Raw genomic sequence first — 27,726 nt, 5'->3', positions numbered from 1 at the left:
GATGGTAACCTCCCAGCCCCAGCTGGTAGCAACGCCGTCACCCCGGTTTCCTGGGAACCCCGATTACCTCCCCCCGGAGCGCTACAATGGAGATTCCGGAACCTGCCGGGCCTTTCTCTCCCAGTGCTCCCTCGTTTTCGAGCTGCAGCCTTCTTCGTTCCCCTTGGACCGCTTGAGGATAGTGTATATCATTACGCTGATGTCCGGGAGGGCACCCGCCTGGGCCACGGCGATGTTGGAGCAACAATCTGCCGTCTGCCTCAGTCTGAAGGGATTTGTGAGGTGACCGGCCTCTGCCTGACTTGACCCTGAGCCTGCCTGCCGTCCTGTACCTTTGCCCCACTACTCTGGTTTATCGACCCCTGCCTGCCTTGACCTGTCGTTTGCCTGCCCCTGTTGCTGTAATTAACATTGTTACTTCAACACAGCATTTGGGTTCATTGTATTTTTTGTACTTCTTTTCCACTTTGAAAATGTCACCTGAAGTGTGAAAAGACAATTGTTTTAAAAAAGTATATCAGTAACCACATTTCCATCCAAATATTTTTGCTAGTAAAGCCATACCGTATAAAAAAAATCATGACATCTGTGATGAAAACAGGAAGTTTCGGTACAATTTTATAAAAAGTAAAACTACAATCCCACAGTTTCACACATGGGGACATATGGCATGAGTTCAGGTGGCATAAAATTCTTATCATTGTTATATTTAGCTTTTTTATCAATAAATTATGCAATTTAGGACTGTCTGAGCAAGGTAAATGATACTCAAGGAAAACTTTTTAGCTCCGTCCTGTTAACTGAAAGTTGCAACCAGAGACAGTAGCCTACCAGTTAGAGAGACGAGCCAGCAACCGGATGGTTACCAGTTCCAATTCCGGGTCCGATGGGAAAAGTCTGGTGGGAAGTGAGCTGGCACCAGGAGGGTTTCTGGTATAAAATCCTACATGCCATTGCCTGCCGTTGTGCCCTTGAACAACCCCCCACAACAACAGCTCCCCGGGCACCAAGTAACAGGTTAGTGTTTTTTGTCATGAATCTCATTCTGGAGGCAGCTCTGCAGAGTGGTCAATAGCTGACACAGCCACAAAGTCATAAAATCTGATGTTAAACCTAATTAACCATTGCCTTAAACACACAGCTAAATCTAATGCCTAACCTTAAATTACATTTTCCATTGCTATATGCTTTTTTTGTGTGTGTGGATGCGCAGAAAACATTTTTCTTCAAACTTTTTCTTCAAACTTTTTCTGAGTAATGTCTCTGGTTTTATGCAACAACAAAAAAGCTCAATTTTAACCAAATGATGTTGTATTTTATGTAAAAGCACATAAGGAAGCTACAAGTTTTTGTTATCTTCCTCATGTTCAACTATGTTAATAAAGATGTTATGTAGATAATCAAGGTAACACATTTGTGCGTATTATCAAGTGAAATGGTTTAAAGAAAAGCTTTGTGTGATGTAGCACCTGCAAACAATGAGGGGTGGTGGGGCAGGAATAACTGTTACATACTGTATCAATAAAGTAATACATGGAGATATAGAATGTATTTGGTGTATTTTCCTTACTGTTTTGGGTATGAGAGAACAGATAACACACTATATAGATAAACTGAGCTGGTCACATTCTCTGTTGTTTACTTTATTTATTTGTTGTTTGGAACCAAAGAAAGATGGCTTTGCTTGAGGCGGGACAGACTTGTAAAATAAAGAGAATGATCAAACATCATCATAGAGCTCATATTGTCATTAAGTAATAACAGTGCTAATTTGCAGAAAGATTGCAGAATTCTGATCGGAATTATTGTGTCAAAGATATAAAAAAAAATCATCACAATAACAATAATGAATACCACAAAATAAAGAAAGTACAAATCTGCTTTCCAACACACTATGTGACAAACAAATTAGATAAGACATGAACAGCGCTTCTCCATTTTGTTTCCAGGTTTAGAAAGAAATAAACCCCCCATGAGGCGTTCAAGAGAACTGACGACAGTGTTACTAAACGGATGTCCATATTGGCATGTCTCAATGTTGGGTAACACATCTTGAACGCTCTGACATTGGGTCTAGTGACTAAACCATGTCAGAACAATTACATAAAATATGTTATTAACAGTCATGACAGCTGACATAAGCTTGACAGCTGTCTTGACACTGTCATGGCACAAATCTTTGCTTCAGTCAGTTTATTGGCTTAGAATACAGCTAGCCAACTAATTTACATAAATAACAATTTGTGTCGTGACAGTGTAAAGGGTTGTCAGTATTTTCACATCAGTTTTCATGACCGAAAATGACATGTGTTATGTTATGACCGCGTTACGTCACCCTTATGACAGAGAAGTCAGTTAAAGTGTTACCATACCTGTATCCGACTTGCCTGTGTAAATCATTGTTGTAATACTGAGCATGTACTATACATACCGTAGTATATTTACACATATGGCTGACAGCATAATAGTCATGCAGGGTATTTATTTACATAATGTATACTGGTATCCTTTTACCCATCCATATGCAGATAATTAATATTGTATTAACAGTCATTGTTATCAAGTGATGCCATTAGTGAGCTTGGAGATTACATTACATGAGTTGATCAAGTATATTTGAATAGCACAACCAACTGGTATATCAGCTTCAATGTTGTGCCAGTCAAACGCCTCATCTGATACAACCCTATAGGATTAGGCGTCGATTTCACAACCATTGAAGAAGACATTTTAGGAGAAGCGGTCTCAGGTAAAGTGATACTTTGAAACAGCCACAGTGATCAGTGTTCGCTGATCTTTCAGCACTGTTTGCACACACACACACATTGTCTCAACGAGATACATTTTGGCCTGCTGTGCGAGTGCTACAGTGGAGTCATGTATGCCAGATTGATCCAAAAATGTATTCTACCCCATTGGTTCCCATTTAAGGATAAGTTAACACTTACACTTAGCAAAACAGAGAAATCGTCCAAAAATACTATAATTAAATCATGGCCAACGACATAAACAGAACATTCTGTGTTAGCCCAGCACAGTTCCCGAAGAGCAAACCACAACTCAACCAGTGCTTATAATGCATAAGAACTAAAAAATCAGCCCACTTCTTGCACAAACAGAACCTTGTGTTCAAGGCTGGATAAACCTCTAAGAGTATTCATCTTCTCTCTTTATATAAAATCAAATAAATACTCATTTCTCATCATCATCAAAAGCCACGGAGTCACAGCACACATCACTATTGAACTCTATGTGGGAACAGAATTTTTGAGATGAAGATGACTGGCTTCAATTGGATATGTATCAGGCATGGCGTTTGTTGAACACTGGTCAGTGTTGACAACCGTTGGATCAGGAAGAGATCCCTCATTTCCTCCAGATCCAGGGTCAGAAATAGAGATAAGAAAATAAAAAGCACAAAATACACCCCTTTCCCAGACACTTCGACTGGCAGCGGACACAGTGGAGAAGGACTATAATGGACAGATCTAGATAGTTCGCCTGGTATCCAGCTAGCTATAAGTATGATATAGGGTGACATATAGAAGGGGAGCCCCAGAAAATGTGTTACTGTGTCCCAAGCTTGATAGCAATGCAAACAATTAATGGTATAGAGATGGAAATTGCAACATTGAATCTAGATGATACAGTACAGTAACAAACACATTGCACCTGTTGTGAGGGAATTTTGTGACTATGACCAGTAGGGTAAGAGCTGGGAGACCGACAGCTGCTGATAATACAAAGATCTTTTTACATTGTCCACTTGGCTGTGTTCCGACCCTGCAAGTAGCTATCAGCAGTCCTGGGTGGCGAGATGTGACTGGGGCTCCCCCTGGAGGCTTGGGGGTCGACTAACGGGGACGTCATTTGAGATGAGTCAGGGACGGGGGGAGACGATGGGGGATCTTGGTGTGATGGTGAAGGGTGGTGATGGTGTCCACGGGGGAGGGGGGAAGACGTTTGATGGGGAGGTGAATGACGTGAGGAAGGGGGCGACAACATGGCTGCCACTGTGTCCCGCGGTGACGATGGGTCAGGGAAGGATCGCGATTCATTTGGCCTTGATCTCGGTGTAGTCGCTGCTGTCATCCCCCCTCCCTGAGGTCCCCCCATCCCTGGAGCGCCCCCCCAGAAACTCCAGGGCGGCGTAGTTCAGCTCTTGCCTCTCCAGGTCTGCCATAGAGCCCACAGGTTGATAATCCCCGTCTTCTCCCTGTTGAAGGTATGGGAAGAGAGAAGGCCCATTCAGACTCACAGGTTATACCTGCGCAGTGCCACCAATGCCATTGACACCTCAGAACATAGAACGTATAAAGGAATAACATGATAGACATTGAGAGAGAAGAAAGGATGGTTAGTAGTTATTGGTTAGCAGAGGCGTAAGACAAGGAGATTGAGGCGGTTTAGCATATCATGTTAGTATCGAGGCAGCCATGCAACAACAGTCGTGGAAATGAAAGGAGATACAGCACATGGAAGCGGATCTCAGACAGCAGACGACTGTGCGTTAGATCTGGTTGTTTGGTGACACATACAGTATAGCTCAGTTCTGGCACCACAATGCGTCATATGGCCCAGATCTGGTCCGAATGTAGGAGATGCGAACTGGGGGAGGGTTGGCACTTTGCTTATGGGCCATCTCTGGCTTGAGTTATGTGGCCCTAACAACATCCCATAGTTACTGGGCTACTTTAGGTCTGAATGTGGGCCACATCCACCTTGCCAGGCAAGGTCTGGACATTTCACGATACAGATCCACTTCAGGACCGTGACACCAAGTGGTTAACTCGGGCCAAATGGTAAATCGTAATATTGTAGATTAAGGACGAATTTGAGCCATCATATCATTTAGCTGTCTGGGATGTGTGAGGGATGCTGTCTACCACTGAGACTTGGAGTTGGGATTGGGGCGGGGTTGTTTAGGAACCTTACCGTGCTCTCCTCTAGAATGGAGTTAAACTTTGAGCCCAGAAGCTCTGTCTTAAGCTGTGCAAGAGTTAGGAAAGAGAAAAAGAGACAGAAGAACGCAGAGAAGCGATGAAGCAGAAAACAGTGGTTTGGAAAGGCTGTGGCCGCAGCTACCCCTGTGGTACTGTGATTGATAGCTATAGTGGTACTGGGATTCTCAGGCTAGGCCAGTAGTTGGCTGGGGAAGTTTACATTTTATCTTTAACATGAGAAGTTTTATTTATGAGTATCTCCACGGAATGAACCTTACTGTGCATCAAAAATGGGACATGATTTGAACCAGTATAGTATCAGTATCAGCAACGTGTAAGCTATCATGTTCCCGTCTAAGACAGATCTGAGAATGGTCATTATCTCCATTATAGTCATCATCATCAACATGTCTCACCACTTTCTTCCTCAAACATTGTTTGTCCTTCTTGACTGTGCTGTAGTACAACGCTGGGTTCTCCAGTTTAGAGACCAGGTCCTGCCCAGGGTTGCCATTCTCTCTGGGGGGGGGTGGAGTCACAAGATCAGACTCGGTTTCATGGCCACTAACTAACTCAGGGCGACACTCCAAGCCTGGGCATCCATTTTAAAACAAGGGCCTGTTTCCCAACATAGTTAATAATCTACAGGCCTATGATTCATGGTTGTGGTTGACGTTCATGGTTGTGGTTATTGTTTCATGGGTTTAGTTGCGGTTGAGCTGACACCCTCTCTTAGAGCGACTTCCTGTAAAAGCTTTTGTCTGAATGTGATGTATTGCTATAATGCTGAAGCACCTTAGTTAAGTAGGCTACCGTGGCTGTATTTTTAGCATAGCAGGTCAAGGGTACAAAGCAGTATCAAAGCAGGGAATTGAGCCTGCAAACTATAGGCTACGGTTAGTCTGGCTTGCTAACCCCACTCCACCAGGCAGCCATTTTGGATCTCCGTCTCAGAGGATTTCAGAAAGGGAACTAGTGATGGCAAATTAATTGAACTCGCTCTGGCGTTAGCATAACTTATGACCATGATTCTCAGGTCCGTCCATCGATCAATCATTCACTCATGAATACACAGAGGTGTTTTAGAATGGATGGCTAGGCTGAAGTGTTTCCTTATCGTCAATTCAAACAGGAAATTACTACCTGTAACTCGCATCGACCCCTGTCACAGTTAGTGAAGGGTGGATACTCACTTCTTGTTGTTATGGCCCACATATCTCACTGCTGCGATGATGAAGGCGATGACAGCCACTCCACCGATGGTGCCAACGATCACTGCCATCATGTACTTCTCTAACGTCAGACAAGAACATCATATTGAAGACAATGTAGAAACAGAAAATACTGTTTAACTAGGTCATGGTACTATAACGTATTTAATTCAAGATAATGCCATTTCAATATCAAGCCAATGGGGTAGTCAGTTTGTGGTCTTACTTATACAGTCGATTTACATATCATATAAAGGTACTACACGTCTCATTTCAGTTCAATCTCTCATGTATGCTAGGCTATACAATTGTTTGCATGTTAATGGTATGCAGTTCTGTGTTTAACCATGAACCTGAACTTGTGTACTCACTCTCCTGCTGTAACTCCAAATGAAAGCTCTCCGACCCGTACATGTTGCTAATGCTGCAGTGCACATTGACAGCGCCGTTGCCCAGGCGCTCGCCCTTCTCCCGTAGCTTGATCATGCCCGTGGACGTGTGGCCGTCCGTGTGCGTGTAGTAGTTGTAGCGGCCAAACGTGTCATTGATGGTGATGTTCTTGTCGGGGAGGTAGAACTCGATGGTGGGCTCAGGATTACCCGTAGCCATGCAAACACACTGAACTCCCTCCCTCACCACCGCGCACTTGGACTCGTCCAGAAGGACTGGGGCGTCTGAAGAGAGGGTGGAGGTAGGGCTATGACTGACATGTAGAGTGGGATGGGATGGTGTAGCGTAGTGTAATGTAGTGTGGTACAATACGGTATGATATGATACCATATGTTATGATACAACATGATGACCCACTCACATTCCACAGTGATGTTGAGGGAGCTGCTGGCTCGTCCGTGTTCGTTCTCTGCCAGGCAGCGGTACTGTCCCTCTCCCTGAGGGGTAAGCTCCAGAAGCTCCAGCACAGACACCTCCTCGGCCGTGATGGTGCCCACCAGCTCCCCGTCCTTCAGCCAGGTGAGGGTGGGTGCGGGATTGCCTTGTGTGCTACATTGCAGGGAGATGGAAGAACCTTCCATAATGGTCAGGGAACCATTTACCAATGGCTCACTGGGAGGGTCTGCAGGGAGTATAGAGAGGTGATGAAAGGTAGAGTTAAATGAGGAGAAAGAAAGGAGTTGAACAAAGGAGTCAGTTAAAGAGGATGAAATGTTGTACTGTGTATCACCAAGAGCAGGAAGCTATGGGCCAGGTTTATCACATAACTAACACATTGTTATATATATTGCGCGTTACTACTTCACAGGAGAGACATTTGAACATAATTATAATTTTTTTATTAATAAAAATATGTTTTTGGGCAGAAATGCCTTCTGGATCATGTGCACTTTCATGTGCCTTAATAACAAACTTGTATGCCATCTGTAAATATGAATACAATTGTTAAAATTACGAGCCTAGTTGGTTTAGCCACGGAAAAAGTGGGAACCTTCCCACTAGTCATGATTGGCTGAGATAATGGATGGGCTGGACAGGCTGAGATAATGGATGGGCTGGACATGCCGAGAGATGCTTCTGTCTATAATGAGTTGCTCAGTATGTCTAGGTCATCCTTTCTAACGCAGATTTTTCTGAAAGATAGTTCTCCACTTTCTGGAGGACCGAGTTTTGAAATCATTGGAATTCCCGGTGGAAGCAGAGCATGATAGCTAAGGAGATGGAGAAAATGTAAGCGTTTTATAGCAAATGTGGAGGGAGTCGAAAAGAAAACACGGAAGTCTGCTGTATAAAACACCTGTCTCCGGATTACATCTTCAGAATTAAGGGCAACCATGTCATCCGTGACAGAGGGAGAAGCATTCATCCATGTACTGTATACTGGTAAGAGAGTATAGATAGCAACATTTTAAGATATTATACATTTCTAATTTTGTCAGAAAGTCGTTTTCAATGCAAGTTAAAGCGTACTGTTAGCTTGCTAGCTAACGTTAGCTGGCTGGCTGTCTGGTTGGCTCGCTAGCTAACATTACGTGTATGATCTGTGTAGTAATATTATTCGTATCTCAGAGCCATTTGCTAGTTTAGCTACCTGTAAATTCATGCAGGGTACTAATGCTATGAGTTGGGATAATGGTTCATTGTTTAGCTAGCTAGCTACATGTCTAAACAAAAGACTCCACTATGCAAGTAGCCATTTCACTGTACAGTTTACACCTTCTGTATCCTGTGCATGTGACAAATAAACTTAGATGTTATTTGATGTAGTGTGTGTTTACCAGAGACTGTAATGTGAAGAACAGCATGACCTGCCCCAAAATCAAATTAGAATATAACGTTAGGCCAACGAGACAGTGTCCAAGTAAAAAAATTCAACCATAAGCTATTTTCTGTAATTAGCGAACCATTAACTTGTAAATAATGATCTTGTTGTGAGTTTATTTTCCTGTAATAATTAATTGACAACTGTATACAGACATGTTGATAGAAGTAGTATAAACCAGCCTTTAGTCTTAAAATCTTTGGTTGTTTAGTACATGACCATACTCACTGTTTAGCACATTGCCTCACATGTGAATCCTTACAGAGATTGGTGAGGCTATGTCTTAAGAGGGTGTGAACAATGCTGAATGGTGTAGACAAAGAAGAGCTCTCCAATAGGTCTACCAAAACATTAAAGTGCCATTTTCTTAAAAGTGGGGTTACAAGTTAATCAACTTTCAAAGCAGAATTACTTTCACATTGTTCCTCAACTGTAATGTTTGATATACCATTTTCTAGTCTCTACTTTTATCCAATGTAAAAAACACTGTTTCAAATTTTACTAAATAAGACCGAATCGAGCCGGTCGGTCACATATGTCACCGCAAATGACAGAAACTAAAATGTCAGCTTGGTTGACATACTGTTTAACTACAATGATTAAATTTAACTATTTTTGATCATTCCACAAACACCATGTTGCACAATGACACTTACACAAGACGGCCAGGTACATGGACGTGTTCATGACGCCGTAGCCGTTATTCCCCACGCAGGTGTAGATGCCCTCCTGAGAGGGGGTTAAGTCCTCCAGGGAGAGCGAGGTGTTGGAGGCCGTGTCCCAAAGCAGCTCCTGGTCCCCAAACAGCCAGGAGATCCTGGGAGGAGGGTTACTGTCCACCTCGCAGTGCAGCGTTACTGAGCTGCCCTCCATCACCTCCGCAGACACGTTCACCCACACCGAGCGAGGGGCATCTGGGGTGAGAGGAAGGGGAAGGTGGGGTTAGACTTGTAAAAGTGACAAGTGTATAACCTGGTTAAACCAGACCCAACACTGCGCTCATCATTGTTTCAAAGAAAAACAAAGGTGAAATGTAGAAAAACAGGTTTGGATGCCAGGCTAACATACCCAATGTGTACCATGTCACAATCATGCAATACATTGCTAAGTCAAGCTGTTATCCTTCTACTGTAGATGGAGAATAACGGGTGACTGTAGATATTGACAATGGTTCTGCAATGTGTATATCAGAAATATGTGTAACACTGCTACTTTTACATTTGGCGTAGTCGGCAGGATTAGTTTTTCCATATTAATATAATCCCCCACATGACATAATGTCCCCTCTGTTGTGTCCAAATGACACACTTCTCACAGAATTTGAGGATTCAAGCTACAGGTTCAGTGACAACGGTCAGTTGGTCACTTACACTTGACATCCAGAGAGATGAGTCTCTCGTAGGCCAGGGTGGTGTTGGGGTAGTAGACCCTGCAGCCCAGCAGCTGACCGTTGTGCATGGGCCTGGGGGTGAAGGTGAGCGTGCTGGACAGCACGGCTGTGTTGCTCTCTTCCACGTAGTCTGAGGAATACTCGGGTTCAGGCAGGTAGTCTGTGTACATCCATTGGATCTCTGGGCTATTCTCTGGACAGTTGTCTGGAGCATAGCACGTCAACTCCAGATTCTCGTCAGCGACTATCTCCTCAGGGATGTCAATGTTCGGCTGGTCTGGGGGACAGAAAGGACATAAGTGAACGAGTGAAAATTCCCCAATTCACAAAAAAAACTACAATAATTATAATCACAGCTAGTGCAATCCTAGCCTGGTCCCAGATCTATTTGTGCTTGCCATCTCCTACTGTCAGTGTCCACTGTAGTTGACAAGACAGCACAACAGATATGGTACCAGGCTAGGGCAAACCAGCCCATAAATGTGACACATTCAATTGTAAACATGGCCCCTCAGGGTCTCTCAGCAGGCTTACCCAGCACCTTGAGCTCAGAGAAGTCTGGGTAGGTGTAGATGTTGGCACCGCCCAGGTCGGCACGGAAGTAGTACCTCCCTGAGTGCTCTGTACCGATATTACTGATGAGCAGAGTGCAGTTCCTCTGGTGCAGGTCCCCGATGAGCTTGGTACGCCCTTGGTAACTTTCATGTACGATTTCTGTGCGCGTCTTGAACACCACAGGTGGGAAGAGCTGGGGGTAGGGCTGGCCAAAGTACCAGATGCCGTGGATGCCGCGGTACGGCCGGATACCAGACGGGTACATGAATGTGCAGGGGATGACCACACAGGAGTTGGTCATGGCCGAGATGTCCCTGGGTATCCATACGTTCCACTGGCCACTGACATCTGAGGGAGGGAAGGAGGGATATGGGACTAAGATTGGAAATGGGAATATTGAGAGCGAAACTGTATACTGTATCAATGAACAATCAATCTACAATACATCTACAGTTTCAAATGGAATCACTGAGAAAAGATGAACATAGAGAGACAAAGAGAGAGAGAGAGAGAGAGAACAGAGAGAGAGAGAGAGAGAGAGAGAGAGAGAGAGAACAGAGGATGATATCATGATGTTATCCCTGCTTGAGATGGTAAGAGCAGAGACCCTATGTGGAGGAAGCATATGTCTCACTCTCACCACTGGCACCACTGTTTTAGTGAGAGGGACAAGGTTGAGCCAAGATGGACGCCAGCCAGCCATCACAAAGCACTGGAACAGTAGGCTGATTCCCTGCTGCCATGTGTGCCAGTTGGACCCTGTGACAACGCTGTACCCTTTTGTTTTAGTGTTGTTTGCTGTATGTTTGACATACTCTAAAAAGTCAACTGTCAATCAGTTTTACATTGCAATTGCATATCTAGATTACTGGATTTCTAGTATTACATCTGCAGTCTTCAAGGGAATTTACAGTCTGAGTTATTGTGATGTAATCGAGTAGTTATTCACACTGACAAGAGGGAAAGAAACATACAAGTTTTACCTTTGATGATTAGCAACAGCGGCAGAAGCAGCTCCAAACACCACATGGCGTCTATTTAACCCTGAACCAGAGGCCTCTGCAACAGACATCAGACCTCAATTACACATCCACATCCACAACTTCACACTTTACCATTCTGTTCTTGTCCAATGGAGCCCAATGCTATGTGATATATATTGAATATAATATTATAGTGACATATAAGTATGTGGTGACATATAGCTGCAATGGTTAAATGTCTTCTTTTTTTTGTTTACATATTCTAATGAGCCTATGTTGCTTTTATCTCAGGTAACAATGACATATGTCCATATGATTGTGTGTAAAAAGACAGTAGACATTACTGACTATTACCTTGAATTGCTCAATGGGCGAAAAGTAGCCAAGACAGAAAATATCTGATTCCTCAGCTTGGTGGTCGCAGTAGTAGTAGTAGTAATGTTCACTAGAGGGTGCCCAATCACACCCAGACACCTCAACAGCCGTCTCCCTTAACTTCTCTGTATAAAAAAAAAAACACAACAAGTGACATCAGCATCAGGCGATGACATCAGCCCTTCTGCCTTAGACGGAGAGCAGGCTCTTCACTGGCACTGACACATAGACATGATGACGCACACTCTCTCTCTCAGACGGCACCTGTTCGGCCGCGCGGTAGTGGCAGTGCTAGTAGAGTCACTCATTAGGCTATTCATACGTAAGTCCCAGGTCTTCGACAGACAGTCACTGTTGGGTACTGTTCAGAACCATGACTCACTACCCTAGTCCCTAGACCCTTATCCACTACATTACATCATGGCGTCAACCATCATCATTTGGTCCGTTGGTTGTTTGGACCCTTTACTCTGTATCTACCAGTCTGTGTCTCCCGAGCAGCCGGTGGCTGCAGATGGTGGGCCTAAGAGTGGATTGTGTTGGAGAGCTCCATGATTAACACATCACTACGTCCCCAGACAGTCTATAGGCTGATAAGCTGTGTTCCTACGGAAAATAAGGGCAAATTCGGTTGGTTTTAGGCAGTTTGGCAACAACAGCGAGAGGTTATTCTGGGCTGAGGCACACGAACATCCCGCTCTCAAACATGCGATTGTACGCACACAAACAGCATGCTCGTGCGTATTTCCAAACTGTGTCGTAACACTTATACACACAGACATACACATTTAAAATCCAAAGTAAAAAGTACGGTCCACATACAGATCACTTATAAAGTTGACTTGGACCCCTTTAAATCAAACCATGAGGCTCTAGGTCAGGGCAATCATAGCCAATGCCAGTAAAATATTTCTAAAACATTTCGTCAAGCTGTACCATCTGCATTAGACAAAACCCCAAGAGAAAGGACTGTGTCTGAGCTGAGAGTCAATGCTTCAGCAATGGCAGGATGAACAGAATAGCCCGGAGAGCAGGGCACTGACACCACCAGCAACAACAACGAGAGCCATTGATTGACAGACAAATGGCCAGCACAGAGACCAGCCACAGACCACTTGCCTCATACCAGCTTCAGCACCAGGCTCCGGCTCCCTCTCGGTTCTTTCCCTCGGTTCTGTCGGTTCTACGTTCTCCCCGGGAGTGTGGTTCCCTTGTGCGTCTCCACAGGTTGTAAAATCCTGTCTGCCGGGTTCTATGGATTCTAGGACAGGGGATGGGGAGAGAAAGAGGGACAGAGGCAGAGAGAGAGAGAGGGAAAGAGGGAAAGAGAGCGACTGTGAGCTGCAGGCTGTGGTGAATGTGTGTGGTGTGTAGTTTTGAATATGAATTCAAACATTTCTCTGCCTTTTCCTAGACCCACTCCACACATTCCTCTCCTCTACCGCCCTCTCTGCTGTGGCCAGTCTGTCTCAGACCATGGACCAGGCCTTTGACTCTCACAACCAGGTCAAAGTAACCCTGCTAGCATTAGATAACTTCCCCGCTAGAACCTACTGTATCCACAAAGAGCCAGTGACCTCAGGGTGATGTTGAGTCATAACATCACTATGACTAGTGACTATGACTAGAGGAGCATGGCTGGGTGTATACCCATACAGATGAGAATATTCTCCATTTCCAAACAGTTCCATTGGAATCATACATCCCCTCAGTTAGAGGCTTTAGTTATTGTACGGTGCCCTCGTTGACTACCGTTTGCAGCCAAAATGAGTAAATATGAAAAAAAACTAAGCCAAAAGATGCTAACCTGGGATTTTGATCTAGAAATGAACAACGACGGTTCTTATTTTATTACTAAAAAATAAGTATATTGGTGTTGTAAAATGTTTTGGGCATTCCCTTGGACGCACTACACACACCAAATATTTTCCCACATAAGGTATGTTTGTGGATGTGGGATGAGAACATGGTCCAGCAAGCAACTAGGAGTACCCCCTACTTAACATATCAACGCAACAAAGAATACTTCTATTTCATAGTGGAGCGGTTGTTATAGTTTAAGTGGCGTGAGTCACTGTCTCCAAGAGCCATTAAGTCATATGATGACATCCACCAAGCCATGGATGTCTTCAAGGGAATCCCAACACAAACACACTTGAGGATGGGCTGAGTAGGCCTGGGTGGGGGAGGTTGGTAACGTCAGAGTGAATACCTCATTCACAGACTGGAGCCTGTACAAACGAATGTGCAGCATGCCACAGACCCCTACACACACACGCAGCACACGGCGTGCCAGCACACTTCGCACTGTGGCCCTTACAGCTTTATGGCGACACGACAGCTATGTGACCTTCCTCCCTGCCCCCTCCTCTCTCCTCCCCCCATCCTCCTCCACTCGCTGTCGTTCAGTTGGGACAAAGCAGTGTTTCCCTGCGCCATGGTCATTTTTTGTGTGTGCCTGTGTGTGCCTGTGTGTGCGTGCGCGTGTGTGTGTACACATGGGGAGGGTTCCTCCTAAGCCATGTCAAACATGTACAGAGCTGAGAGTGTATGCATGCTCATCTGCTAATCTGACCACTATCGCACTGTCATTGTTAGCATTGTTGGCACAGCAACATTTCCAAACTGCTATACTTTAGTTAATGGTATTGAGATAAAAATAACACGCTGATGAAATAATTTTATAAAGTTGTTTCTTATTCATGATTGTCGGTTTCTGTGTGTTATACAGTAATAACAACATCACACTGGTACAGGTCACAGTTCTGTATTGTGATACATACGGTAGTTGAAATGTACAGCATAGGCAATGACCTTAGTGTGGACTTTCACTCTTGAAACATTCACATTGTATAAATGACTGCAACACAAATTCCCCTTTAGGAGTATATGGGAGAATCTCAATTGGCTTTGCTCGCCTCTTGCATCCTCTCCTCTGTCCAGGGAATCTGGAAGCAAATGTCCTTGTATGAAATGAGACTCTCCTTCTCCACTCAAGCATCAGCAGGCAGATGACGTTTCTAGGGGTGGAATCCCCAAATAAATGTGTAAAGTGATAAAAACAAATGTAGCTAGTTGTGCAAGCCATTTTAAAGGTAAAATAATAAGTAGTGTATAGTTTTTAAATGTGTGCATTTATGTGTGCATTCTCATTCGAGAAAACAACAGCTGATTCAAAGGGGGTGTGGCGGATGTTAAAACCCTTCCGCGCTAGCCGGCGTTAGGATGCTCTTGTGCGTCCTCTGCTGAAGTAGGTAAATCTCTCGACCACTTATCGGTTTCTGGGTCACAGAGGAGAGGAGGACGGGAGAGTCGAGGAGAGGACGTACTTTTGCTCAATTGAGAATCTCCCTAGGCGTACACTCGATCACTCCTCCTGTTCTTCATAACGTTTCACATAGCCTGTGGGGGCTGGATTATCCCAGCGCCAACACAGTAGTTAATAGACAGAATAATCACAGGCATCCTTATCCCCATAATTTCATTCTATCAATTATTATTCAAAGAGAAAATCACAGTGTACACTGTGCATATGCCCTAGTGTAGGCTATTTCCATGACGTCTAGTGCAACAATGAGACTATCGGCACAGAATCAGTAGGGCCGAAACAGGCCATGACACCTTGACATATTACCGACTCATATTCCAAATGATCAACCAATAACAAATGGCCCCACTGTCCTCAAGAGAAGGAGCCAGCTCAGCCAAGATCATTTGTATTCTTAATATCATATACTTTATGTATGTGAGTGCTCGCTGGTGGCTCATTGGAATAAAGGAAACACTGTACGCGGAACACTGCCCATTGTGAGGCAGAAACTGGAGGAATTTTCCGGAACAGGCCAGCTCACAGCTTGCATTGCTGTTTGCCTGTGACGAGCGCTGGTCCACAAGCTCTGGCCCCCACTAAAATACCCCAAGGAGCAGATGGTCTTAAAGCACACCCTTTCCCCCCTCCCACACACACAGCACTCGGAGCTGCCTGTGAGAAGCCCACCCCTCCACCATCACTCCATATGACACATTCTGTGTGAGGTAGAGTACTGCTTATAAGGCCACAATTACAAACTGTAAAATAATGACAAAATGTAGGTGTGACATGTACAGTGCCTGTACAGTTCCTACGTGTGCATGTAAAGTAACAGTCAAAAGTTTGGACACACCTACTCATTCAAGGTTTTTATTTTTGCTATTTTCTACTTTGTAGAATAATAGTGAAGAAATCAAAACTATGAAATAACACATATGGAATCATGTAGTAACCAAAAAAGTGTGAAACAAATCTAAAATATATTTTATATTTGAGATTCTTTAAATAGCCACCCTTTGCCTTGATGACAGCTTTGCACACTCTTGGCATTATCTCAACCAGCTTCATGAGTTACCTGGAATGCATGTCAATTAACATGTGTGCCTTCTTAAAAGTTAATTTGTGGAATCTCTTTCCTTCTTAACGCGTTTGAGACAATCAGTTGTGTTGTGACAAGGTAGGGGTGGTATACATAGCCCTATTTGGTAAAAGACTAAGTCCATATTATGGCAAGAACAGCTCAAATAAGCAAAGAGGTCAGTCATTCTGGAAAATTTCAAGAACTTAAAACGTTTCTTCAAGTGCAGTCGCAAAAACCATCAAGTGCTAATGAAACTGGCTCTCATGAGGACCACCACAGGAAAGGAAGACCCAGAGTTACCTCTGCTGCAGAGGATAAGTTCATTAGCGTTACCAGCCTCAGAAATTGCAGCCCAAATAAATGCTTCACAGAGTTCAAGTACCAGACACATCTCAACATCAACTGTTCAGAGGAGACTGCGTGAATCAGGCCTTGCGTGGTCGAATTGCTGCAAAGAAACCACTACTAAAGGACACCAATAATAAGAAGAGACTTGCTTGGGCCAAGAAACACGAGCAATGGACATTAGAAAATCTGTCCTTTGGTCTGATGAGTCCAAATTTGAGATTTTTGGTTCCAACTGCCGTGTCTTTGTGAGACGCAGAGTAGGTGAACGGATGATCTCCGCATGTGTGGTTTCCTCTGTGAAGCATGGAGGAGGAGGTATGGGGGTGCTTTGCTGGTGACACTTTCTGTGATTTCTTTAGAATTCAAGGCACACTTAACCAGCATGGCTACCACAGCATTCTGCAGCGATATGCCATCCCATCTGGTTTGCGCTTAGTGGGGCTATCATTTGTTTTTCAACAGGACAATGACCCAAAACACACCTACAGGCTGTGTAAGGGCTATTTGATCATGGAGAGTAATGGAGTGCTGCATCAGATGACCTGGCCTACACAATCACCCGACCTCAACCCACTGGAGATGGTTTGGGATGAGTTGGACCGCAGAGTGAAGGAAAAGCAGCCAAGCTGGTTGAGAGAATGCCAAGAGTGTGCAAAGCTGTCATCAAGGCAACCGGTGGCTACTTTGAAGAAGAATCTCAATTTTTTTTGGTTACTACATGATTCCATATGTGTTATTTCATAGTGTTGATGTCTTCACTATTATTCTACAATAATTCTACAAAAACCCTTGAATGAGTAGGTGTGTCCAAACTTTGGACCGGTACTGTATGTGTGCATCCAGGCATACATTTTTTGAGTGCATTTGTGTGTGTATGCACTTGCATGCATTCAAGAGTGTATTTGTGTGTGTCTATACTAATGTGTGTATCCTCTACCTGGCAGCCGTGTGTCTCTGGACCAGTATCCAGCACAGTGCCTCCCAATGCAGTCCCAGCACAGTGGACAGATGGTGAACCACAGGCCTCCTCTCTCTCTCTTCCACCCTGCCCAGTAGGGGGCGACAAACAGAGCAGTCACCTGCATAGCCCTAAAGGCAGGAGGCCAAGACCTACTGCGGAAAGATATGTATCGCCATTTTCAATCCTCCCCCAAACCTTGTCAATGTCCGAATCCCTTGCCTTCGCATAACCTTCTACGCTGGCAGTATTTCCTTTTGTACCACATATAGATTGAAGGTGTGTGTTGGTTTATTCCTCCCTATAAAGTATTTTCACATCAGTGGTCACGCAGGAGAAGAGCCAGAGAAAGGAACCTATTTATTAAGACTATTTAGCCACAATGGTTCACATGAAGAAATACATCTCTTAATATAGTTTCTGTAAAAAGCTTTTGCATGTGTTCAGCACACATGGACGTAATGGCACAAAAAGCTCAAAACAGTCCGTCCGAATTTGGATTTGGAATATTCATTTGCTGTAGTATCTGCTTTCAGAATTCTAAGTAATTGTGGTGAGACACTGGCCAAAGCTCTGGTAAAAGCAGGAACTGTTCATTTCTCTGTGGTACTCGGAGGAAAATCTGTCCTGTGATTATTGCATGGCTTTCACTAGCCCCCACTCGCACGCACGCACGCACGCACGCACGCACGCACGCACGCACGCACGCACGCACGCACGCACACACACACACACACACACACACACACACAATACTCAATCACAAGATCACTCACTTGCTCATTTGCCACTTCACTTACACACTCACATTAGAAACACATGTTGATAGACGTATTTTATATTTTTGTTTACTGCAAATGAAAATCAAGAAGAGAAGGATTCTCATTTTACTCGATGTCTTACCAATTTCACGTCATGCCGCTGAGTATTAAATGAAAAACAACTGAAATCCAATACATTTGCTATATCACTGTATTATTGAGGACACATTGAACCCTTATACAGACACTGCTCCTCATACCTTCAATATTACTGTAGAACAGCAAGAGTCGTTCAGGTGTACCAACTCATCCAAAGTCAACACCTAGACCAGTGGTTCCCAAACGTTTATGAACAGCGGCACACCTTGACGGGATAAACAATTCTGCAGAACACCTAACATTTCCCTATTAATGTATTTAGTGGTAATGACATCCATCTAATCTGATCCATAATACAAATCTTCTATTTTCTGTGACAAATGTTTTTTATAGATTAAATAGGATTTATTTGAACTATTTTCATCGTTTTGCATAGTTCCTTACTCATTATGATTAATTTGAGTGTAGGCTACCCCTTTAAGAGCATCCAGGAATCCACGCCCCAAAAACATAACAAGTGTGCTCAGGTAGTTTTAAACGGTTTGAGCTAGAGAGGAGCGGTTTTCTGCATTGTAAAGGTTCATCCACGGACACAAAGCCATGATCGGTTTGTTTCTATGGCAGAGGCTGTGGTACAGCTTACCCTAATCAGATTTGCCTGTGCTAATGGTTCTTGTAGGCAAAGTAAAATTATACAAATGACTTTGCTCTTGATGCCAGCCTGAGCGTATTGGACTTGAAAAACAACGGTACAGATATAACCATGTGCCAATGTCAATATATTATTAATGTATTGTCAATGTTTTATCTGAGCGCACTGATGCTCCCAAGTCAAAATTCTATGTGCATTCCACAGGTCAGGTCACCTTTATAGGTAAGGGATCAAAAACATTCAGCACACCGGTTGAAAACCACTGACCTAGACATCTCTAACAAAATGTACGACACACAGAGAGGCCAAAAAGCACTGAGCAACCAAGTCAATAGCCTCCATTAATTGAAGTAAATAATCAATCTTGGCCATAGAAACCAACTAACTCCATGGATCAACTGACTCCGACTAACTCCATGGACCAACTGCCTCCAACTATCTCCATGGACCAATTAACTCCAACTAACTCCATGAAAAGGATATTGTCCAGAGCTTTTACTCACCTGTGCAGTCAGGTGAGTGTCACAGGCGTTTCTCTCCCTCTCTTGGACTTCTAGCCTCAGCGCCAACAAGCCTGTCCCCAACAAAAAGCACATGTACTACTATACGCTAACCGTCACGCCACCACTCGCGCTGCCATGAAGAGACCTCTCGCCCCTCTCTGTACCATGCCCCATCAAGAGGGGAGGGGGGGGGGGGTAAACTGCCCACCCTCCTCCTCTCCCATATGGAAATCAGTCTCCTCAGTGTACCAGCATTGTTCAGTGCCTTTGCCTCAAGGCCCAGCCATTCATAAATGCACACCCCGCACCGCCCTGGCCACAATGACCTCCACTGTTCCCACTCATCCCAACAGACGTGTGTGAGGCTTTGAGCTCCAAGACCCTTTCCATCCAACACGGCCATTAGTTTAACATTGGATGGGTCCGAGCATATTCGTTTGTTTTGGATTGATGGAGTGCCACGTCCTTGTTTGAGGTCACTACTACGCCAAAGGGGGATGGGAGAGGGGACGGGGAGAAGGGGGACAAACAGGGTAAAGAGATGGGAATTAAAATAACAATGTCATTGTATGGAAATGTTAGTTGTTTTGTGGTAGAAGCCTCTCAGAGGCTAATACAGTATATGCCACTCATGTCCATATGTAATCTATAGACCTATTTGAACTATAGCTACAGTACTTGTAGCTGCCACCTAACCTGGCCAAAAGAGGGCTTGACCGATACATTTTCCACCACAATCTTCTAAATGGCTGGATATTGAGAATAATGAAAGTCACTAAACTTGACCATACTGAACTGGTGTTTGAGGGCACAATGAGGAGCATGTGACCTCAAATCGCATCACTTCCTGCGTGACCAGCTCATAAACCATGGACGCATGGTCAAAAACTCCCTTACAGGTCTCAAGGGGCCCTATCTTTCCCTCCAGCCCAATTTTCTATGACCTTGTCCAAGATTGAAGGTTGACAACTCAAATGTACGATATAATCAAATCAAATCAAATCAAATCAAATTTTATTAGTCACATACACATGGTTAGCAGATGTTAATGCGAGTGTAGCGAAATGCTTGTGCTTCTAGTTCCGACAATGCAGTAATAACCAACAGTAATCTAACCTAACAATTCCACACTACTACCTTACACACACACACAAGTGTAAAGGGATAAAGAATATGTACATAAAGATATATGAATGAGTGGTGGTACAGAACGGCATGGCAGATGCAGTAGATGGTATAGAGTACGGTATATACATATGAGATGAGTACTGTAGGGTATGTAAACATAAAGTGGCATAGTTTAAAGTGGCTAGTGGTACATGTATTGCATAAAGATGGCAAGATGCAGTAGATGATATAGAGTACAGTATATATACATATGAGATGGGTAATGTAGGGTATGTAAACATTGTATTAAGTGGCATTGCTTAAAGTGGCTAGTGGTACATTTTTACATAATTTCCATCAATTCCCATTTTTAAAGTGGCTGGAGTTGAGTCAGTATGTTGGCAGCGGCCGCTAAATGTTAGTGGTGGCTGTTTAACAGTCTGATGGCCTTGAGATAGAAGCTGTTTTTCAGTCTCTCGGTCCCTGCTTTGATGCACCTGTACTGACCTCGCCTTCTGGATGATAGCGGGGTGAACAGGCAGTGGCTTGGGTGGTTGTTGTCCTTGATGATCTTTATGGCCTTCCTGTGACATCGGGTGGTGTAGGTGTCCTGGAGGGCAGGTAGTTTGCCCCTGGTGATGCGTTCTGCAGACCTCACTACCCTCTGGAGAGCCTTACGGTTGTGGGCGGAGCAGTTGCCGTACCAGGCGGTGATACAGCCCGACAGGATGCTCTCGATTGTGCATCTGTAGAAGTTTGTGAGTGCTTTTGGTGACAAGCCGAATTTCTTCAGCCTCCTGAGGTTGAAGAGGCGCTGCTGCGCCTTCTTCACAACGCTGTCTGTGTGGGTGGACCAGTTCAGTTTGTCCGTGATGTGTACACCGAGGAACTTAAAACTTTCCACCTTCTCCACTACTGACCCGTCGATGTGGATAGGGGGGTGCTCCCTCTGCTGTTTCCTGAAGTCCACAATCATCTCCTTTGTTTTGTTGACGTTGAGTATGAGGTTATTTTCCTGACACCACACTCCGAGGGCCCTCACCTCCTCCCTGTAGGCCGTCTCGTCGTTGTTGGTGATCAAGCCTACCACTGTAGTGTCATCCGCAAACTTGATGATTGAGTTGGAGGCGTGCATGGCCACGCAGTCGTGGGTGAACAGGGAGTACAGGAGAGGGCTCAGAACGCACCCTTGTGGGGCCCCAGTGTTGAGGATCAGCGGGGTGGAGATGTTGTTACCTACCCTCACCACCTGGGGGCGGCCCGTCAGGAAGTCCAGGACCCAGTTGCACAGGGCGGGGTCGAGACCCAGGGTCTCGAGCTTGATGACGAGTTTGGAGGGTACTATGGTGTTAAATGCTGAGCTGTAATCGATGAACAGCATTCTCACATGGGTATTCCTCTTGTCCAGATGGGTTAGGGCAGTGTGCAGTGTGGTTGCGATTGCGTCGTCTGTGGACCTATTGGGTCGGTAAGCAAATTGGAGTGGGTCTAGGGTGTCCGGTAGGGTGGAGGTGATATGGTCCTTGACTAGTCTCTCAAAGCACTTCATGATGACGGAAGTGAGTGCTACGGGGCGGTAGTCGTTTAGCTCAGTTACCTTAGCTTTCTTGGGAACAGGAACAATGGTGGCCCTCTTGAAGCATGTGGGAACAGCAGACTGGGATAAGGATTGATTGAATATGTCCGTAAACACACCAGCCAGCTGGTCTGCGCATGCTCTGAGGACGCGGCTGGGAATGCCGTCTGGGCCTGCAGCCTTGCGAGGGTTAACACGTTTAAATGTTTTACTCACCTCGGCTGCAGTGAAGGAGAGCCCGCAGGTTTTGGTAGGGGGCCGTGTCAGTGGCACTGTATTGTCCTCAAAGCGGGCAAAAAAGTTGTTTAGCCTGTCTGGGAGCAAGACATCCTGGTCCTCGACGGGGCTGGTTTTCTTTTTGTAATCCGTGATTGACTGTAGACCCTGCCACATACCTCTTGTGTCTGAGCTGTTGAATTTCGACTCGATTTTGTCTCTGTACTGAGACTTAGCCTGTTTGATTGCCTTGCGGAGAGAATAGCTACACTGTTTGTATTCGGTCATGCTTCCGGTCACCTTGCCCTGGTTAAAAGCAGTGGTTCGCGCTTTCAGTTTCACGCGAATGCTGCCGTCAATCCACGGTTTCTGGTTTGGGAATGTTTTTATCGTTGCTGTGGGTACGACATCGTCAATGCACTTCCTAATGAACTCGCTCACCGAATCAGCATATTCGTCAATATTGTTGTTGGACGCGATGCGGAACATATTCCAATCCGCGTGATCGAAGCAGTCTTGAAGCGTGGATTCAGATTGGTCGGACCAGCGTTGAACAGACCTGAGCGCGGGAGCTTGTTGTTTGAGTTTTTGTTTGTAGGCTGGAATCAACAAAATGGAGTCGTGGTCCTATAAGAAGGAAGGACAATATATTTACCGAACAAAAATATAAACGCAACATGTAAAGTGTTGGTCCCATGTTCCATGAGCTGAAATAAAAGATTTGCCAAGACATTCCATCCACCTGACAGGTGTAGCATATCAAGAATCTGATTAAACAGCATGATCATTACACAGGTGCACCTTGTGCCGGTGACAATAAAAGGCCAGTCTAAAATGTGCGGTTTTGTCAGACAACACAATGCCACAGATGTCTCAAGTTTTGTGGGAGAGTGCAATTGGCATGCTGACTGCAGGAATGTCCATTAGAGCTGTTGCCAGAGAATTGAATGTTCATTTCTCTACCATAAGTCACCTCCAACATTCTTTTAGAGAATTTGGTAGTATGTCCAACCGGCCTCACAACCTCAGACCATGTGTAACCTCGCAGGATTGTCTGAGACCAGCCACCCGGACAACTGATGAAACTCAGTATTTACAGTATGTCTGTAATAAAGCCCTTTTGTGGGGAAAAACACAGGGCCTGGCTCCCCAGTGAGTGGGCCTATGCCCTCCCAGGCCCACCCATGGCTGCGCCCCTGCTAGTCCTGTGAAATGTATTTACTTATTTATTTAAATTGACTGATTTCCTTATATGAACTGTAACTCAGTAAAAAAATATGAAATTGTCGTATGTTGCGTTCATATTTTTGTTCAGTATATTTACAAACATTTATTTCATGATACAAACAATTATAACAATAACAATATGAAGGATGATATGACCACTTAAATGAAGATATTGAACAAATCTATTGGGGCAAGTTCAGGTGGCACAGCCTCTATCTGAAAATGTTTGCTTCCATTTGGAGCCTTCTGAACATGACCCATTGACTACAGTGACTGTAATTGCAGTATGAGAACATTCACGTGTGTTTTTAGGGCCAGAGGAAAGGTCTAAATATGGTTAAATGCTGAAAACCAATGATATGCACATGGCATATGTCCATATCCTGATAATAATACTGCAATATTATTATGATATTGCGATATACACTGAGTGTATACAACATTATGCACACTTTCCTAATGTTGAGTTGCACACAGTTTTGCCTTCAGAACAGCCTCAATTTGTCAGGGAATTGACTCTACAAGGTGTCGAAAGCATTCCACAGGAATGCTGCCCCATGTTGACTCCAATACCTCCCACAGTTGTGTCAAGTTGGCTGATGTCCTTTGGGTGGCGGACCATTTTTGATACACACAAACTGTTGAGCGTGAAAAACCCAGCAGCGTTGCAGTTCTTGACACAAACCGGTGCGCCCGGCACCCTACTACCATACCCCATTCAAAAGTACTTACGTTTTTTGTCTTCACACTCTAAATGGCACACACACAACTCAGTTGTCTCAAGGCTTAAAAATCCTTCTTTAAGGTTAACCTGTCTCCTCCCCTTCATCTATACTGGTTAAAGTGGATTTAACAATTGACATCAATAAGGGATCATAGCTTTCTCCTGGATTCACCTGGTCAGTCTATGTCACGGAAAGAGCAGGTGTTCCTAATGTTTTTCAGACTCAGTACACACTCTGTATTGCTCAGGCCTTTGTTAGAAAATAGAGCATGAAAACACAATGTTGAGGGGAGCTGCTCCCTGTGCTCCTTGACTGAACCTCTCTCCACCCAAGACTCCTCCACCCCCCCACCCCTTCAACCCCCCCACCCCTGTCCTGACACAGTAGCCATTGTCTCCCAGGTCCTGCTGGGAGAAAAGAACAGCACAGCTCGAGCCTGACACCGCACAACACTGGGAAGTCGATGTGCACAGATAATTGTCTTTTAATCACAACAATCCCCTTTTCTCTCTGCTCTCACTCCTCTCTCTCTTGTTGGATTTTTCTCTCTTCTGGTGGCATTAGCTAATTCGACCCATCGCCCTTCTTGTTCTACGATTTCTCACATTAGTCTTCCATTGTTTGGTCATGGCAGCATTCAAGTGAATCATGTTTCTTCTTCTGCTTCTTCTAGTTCACCATCATCACCACCACCACCATCATCACCCACTACCATCGCCAAACACACAAATACACACTTACTCTCTCTCTCACACACACACACACTCACTTACTTACTCTCTCTCTCACACACACACACACTCACTTACTTACTCTCACACACACACACACACACACACACACACACACACACACACACACACACACACACACACACACACACACACACACACACACACACACACACACACACACACACACAATCCCCTATTTGTAGTGTATGATGTAGGCGTGTTTTTTTCTTCTTCTTGTTGGACAGAGATGGCCAGGCCAGAGTGAGAGAGCAGAGCACACACTGAGTAAGGATCCATACCTACCCATCCATCTTTGGTGGACAGGAGAGATGGATGGATGTCATTTGTGACCTCCCAAGTGGAGCAGCAGTCTAAGGCACTGCCGGGCTGTATCACTGTATCACTGCCGGCCGTGATCGTAAGTCCCATAGGGTGGCACACAATTGGCCCAGCGTCGTCCGGGTTAGGGGAGGGTTTGGCCGGGGGGGTGGGGGGGGGGGGGGTGGGGGGGCTATACAATTAGGCTGTCATTGTAAATAAGAATTGCCTTGTAAAAAAAAAAAAAGAAGTGAGTTATTGATACGCTTAGACACAGGGTGTCAGTAGAGAGACATCAATCAATCAAATGTATTTATAAAGCCCTTTTTACATCAGCCGATGTCACAAAGTGCTATACAGAAACCCAGCCTAAAACCCCAAACAGCAAGCAATGAAGCACGGTGGCTAGGAAAAACTCCCTAGAAAGGCAGGATCCTAGGAAGAAACCTAGAGAGGAACCAGGCTCTGAGGGGTGGCCAGTCCTCTTCTGGCTGTGCCCGGGTAGAGATTATAACAGTACAACAGTCAAATACCTAAGCTCTTAGGGTACTACTCTCACTGATATATATATATTTTTTTAAAGAACCGTAAACTCATTATTTTCTTTCTCATTGATTAACATTCATCATCTGATGCTACTAACTTGCTATCTTGGTACATTCCAGACCTGGGTTCAAATACTATTTGAAATCAAGTACTTTATCTGGTGCTTTAATGAAGTTGCCTGGCTTTATGGATCAATAGAATAATCAAAACACTGTAAACCCCATTTGGCACTATATGCAGGCTAGAGCAAACTCTCAAAGTATTTGAAAGATTTCAAATAGTATTTGAACCCAGGTCTGGAACCTTCTGCTAACATTCTGCCATCATTGAAGTCTCATGACATTATGATGACATAGAATGATCATGTTGACATTACGTCCATCTGTTCCAGCCATTGTTGGGCCCAAAGAAATCGGGTCACTAGATTATTGGATGTGTCTGTCGTACACCCACTGTCACTACTGGCTTGTGTCCCTGTGGAACGGAGGATTTGCTCGCCAATCTGTGCCCCACTTGGCCTCATACCCAATTCTGGCTCTATCTTGGGAATTAAGTCAACTATGCTGAGATATAATGCCAAGATCAACTGAATTGAATTTGTTTAAACTGGTTCTCCCAATGGACCCTTCTCCCGAGGCACCTCATCTTATTACCTAAAAGCTCAAATAGGATCACCCTCTCGAATAAGAAGAGAATAAGAGTACAAAGCTTTGACGGGATATGAAACAGCACTCTACCCATCTAGCTATCCTAGTTGTTCTGTTACACTGCTGCGTACAGACCCAAGACAACATACTGTACACCCCTTGGCATTAATGAATTGGTGTGAGTCATGCTGTTGTTTTCAGCCTTAAAAAAGAACATGGATGAGGAGAGAAACTCTGTTTTGCTATATCAAGGCTTCTAAAGCCTTACTGTTCCCAAACCTCCACAGCTTTCACATGAAAACAACTCTTATGTTATAAAAGGTCACCAACTCACTCTCACAATGCCACACTCACCCTGTCACCAAAGCCTGAATGTGGCTGCCAACAACCAGGTGCTAACACATTTGAAAGACATGAGGCTGAACTCACAAAACACACCTTGTGAACTCGTTTGTGATAACCAATGAATTGTAATGGTACCCTGATACAGAGCATGCACTACAGTGTGAGGTATTAAAGGCAAACAATGGAATACAATGGAAGCATTTCAGCCGACTATCAAATAAAGTAGTATTACGCAACAAGACTAATATTGCTCTCAATAGGTATTACAGCCCTGAAAAGACTGATGCAATTAAAAATAGTGACCAAAGTCAATAAAAGTCAATTAACATAATTGCAATAAAATCAAGATTAGTAATCTAAAGCTAAAAGCAAACATAAGAACACAAGTCCCATACATGTGGTATGGCTCTTACCTCATCAGTTGATATGCACCCAGTGAAGAGCTCTAATTCCCAGCAGATAGGAATCAGCAAGTCTCCTCTCCTATGGCATCTGCCTTCTCTCCTACTCCCTCCCTCTCTCATTTTCTCCTTCTCTCTCGCTCTCTCTCTCTCTCCATTGTTGAATCAATCAAAGAAATCTAAGGAAAAAACCCAATTCTGTATCAGTTGTATTACTTTTAATATGTATTCATACCCTTAGGATAAATCTGTCAAACATGAACCACTGTCTTTATATAGGCAACAACATTTAATTGTAGTGTCAGGCAGGTTGTAGTGAGTGAATAACATTGATTAAAAGATAGTTGGGCCCTCTTTGTGAAACATTTCAATATATAGCACGGCTTTCAGCCAATCAGCATAAAAGGCTCAAACCACACGGTTTCTAATTATCTATATAACTC

General features: G+C 44.3%; 1 protein-coding gene across 7 annotated transcripts; it reads right to left on the bottom strand.

Moving 5' to 3' along the window:
• Positions 1–1,636: 1,636 nt before the first annotated feature.
• Positions 1,637–27,423, bottom strand: LOC139564472 (myelin-associated glycoprotein-like). 7 transcript variants are annotated; one of them, XM_071384017.1, is made up of 13 exons: positions 27,296–27,423; positions 12,849–12,990; positions 11,709–11,854; positions 11,355–11,430; positions 10,351–10,719; positions 9,797–10,093; positions 9,083–9,340; positions 6,966–7,226; positions 6,526–6,828; positions 6,137–6,236; positions 5,360–5,462; positions 4,936–4,989; positions 1,637–4,216 (listed from the first exon to the last, which is right to left on the bottom strand). In XM_071384017.1, exons 4-13 carry the CDS (start codon positions 11,398–11,400, stop codon positions 4,055–4,057), a joined length of 1,953 nt encoding a protein of 650 aa, XP_071240118.1. In that variant the 5' UTR covers positions 11,401–11,430; positions 11,709–11,854; positions 12,849–12,990; positions 27,296–27,423; the 3' UTR covers positions 1,637–4,054. The 7 variants fall into 7 exon arrangements, with proteins under 7 accessions (XP_071240118.1, XP_071240117.1, XP_071240119.1 ...); XM_071384016.1 differs by lacking the exon at positions 27,296–27,423 and adding an exon at positions 19,442–19,583; XM_071384018.1 differs by lacking the exon at positions 27,296–27,423 and adding an exon at positions 19,442–19,583 and having other exon boundaries at positions 12,856–12,990.
• Between the last annotated feature and the right edge of the window lie 303 nt (positions 27,424–27,726).

The sequence above is a fragment of the Salvelinus alpinus genome, chromosome 35 (assembly GCF_045679555.1).
Source record: "Salvelinus alpinus chromosome 35, SLU_Salpinus.1, whole genome shotgun sequence".
Taxonomy (NCBI): domain Eukaryota; kingdom Metazoa; phylum Chordata; class Actinopteri; order Salmoniformes; family Salmonidae; genus Salvelinus; species Salvelinus alpinus.
The sequence above is the reverse complement of the archived record's forward strand: the minus strand, read 5'-3'. Positions and strand labels throughout refer to the sequence as shown.

Coding starts and splice junctions, on each gene's coding strand:
- LOC139564472 (XM_071384017.1), bottom strand. CDS start 11,400: ATGTGGTGTTTGGAGCTGCTTCTGCCGCTGTTGCTAATCATCAAAG. Junction 10,094..10,350: donor CTCTGAGCTCAAGGTGCTGG/GTAAGCCTGCTG, acceptor TCTGTCCCCCAG/ACCAGCCGAACATTGACATC. Junction 6,829..6,965: donor CCTCAACATCACTGTGGAAT/GTGAGTGGGTCA, acceptor CCCTCTCTTCAG/ACGCCCCAGTCCTTCTGGAC.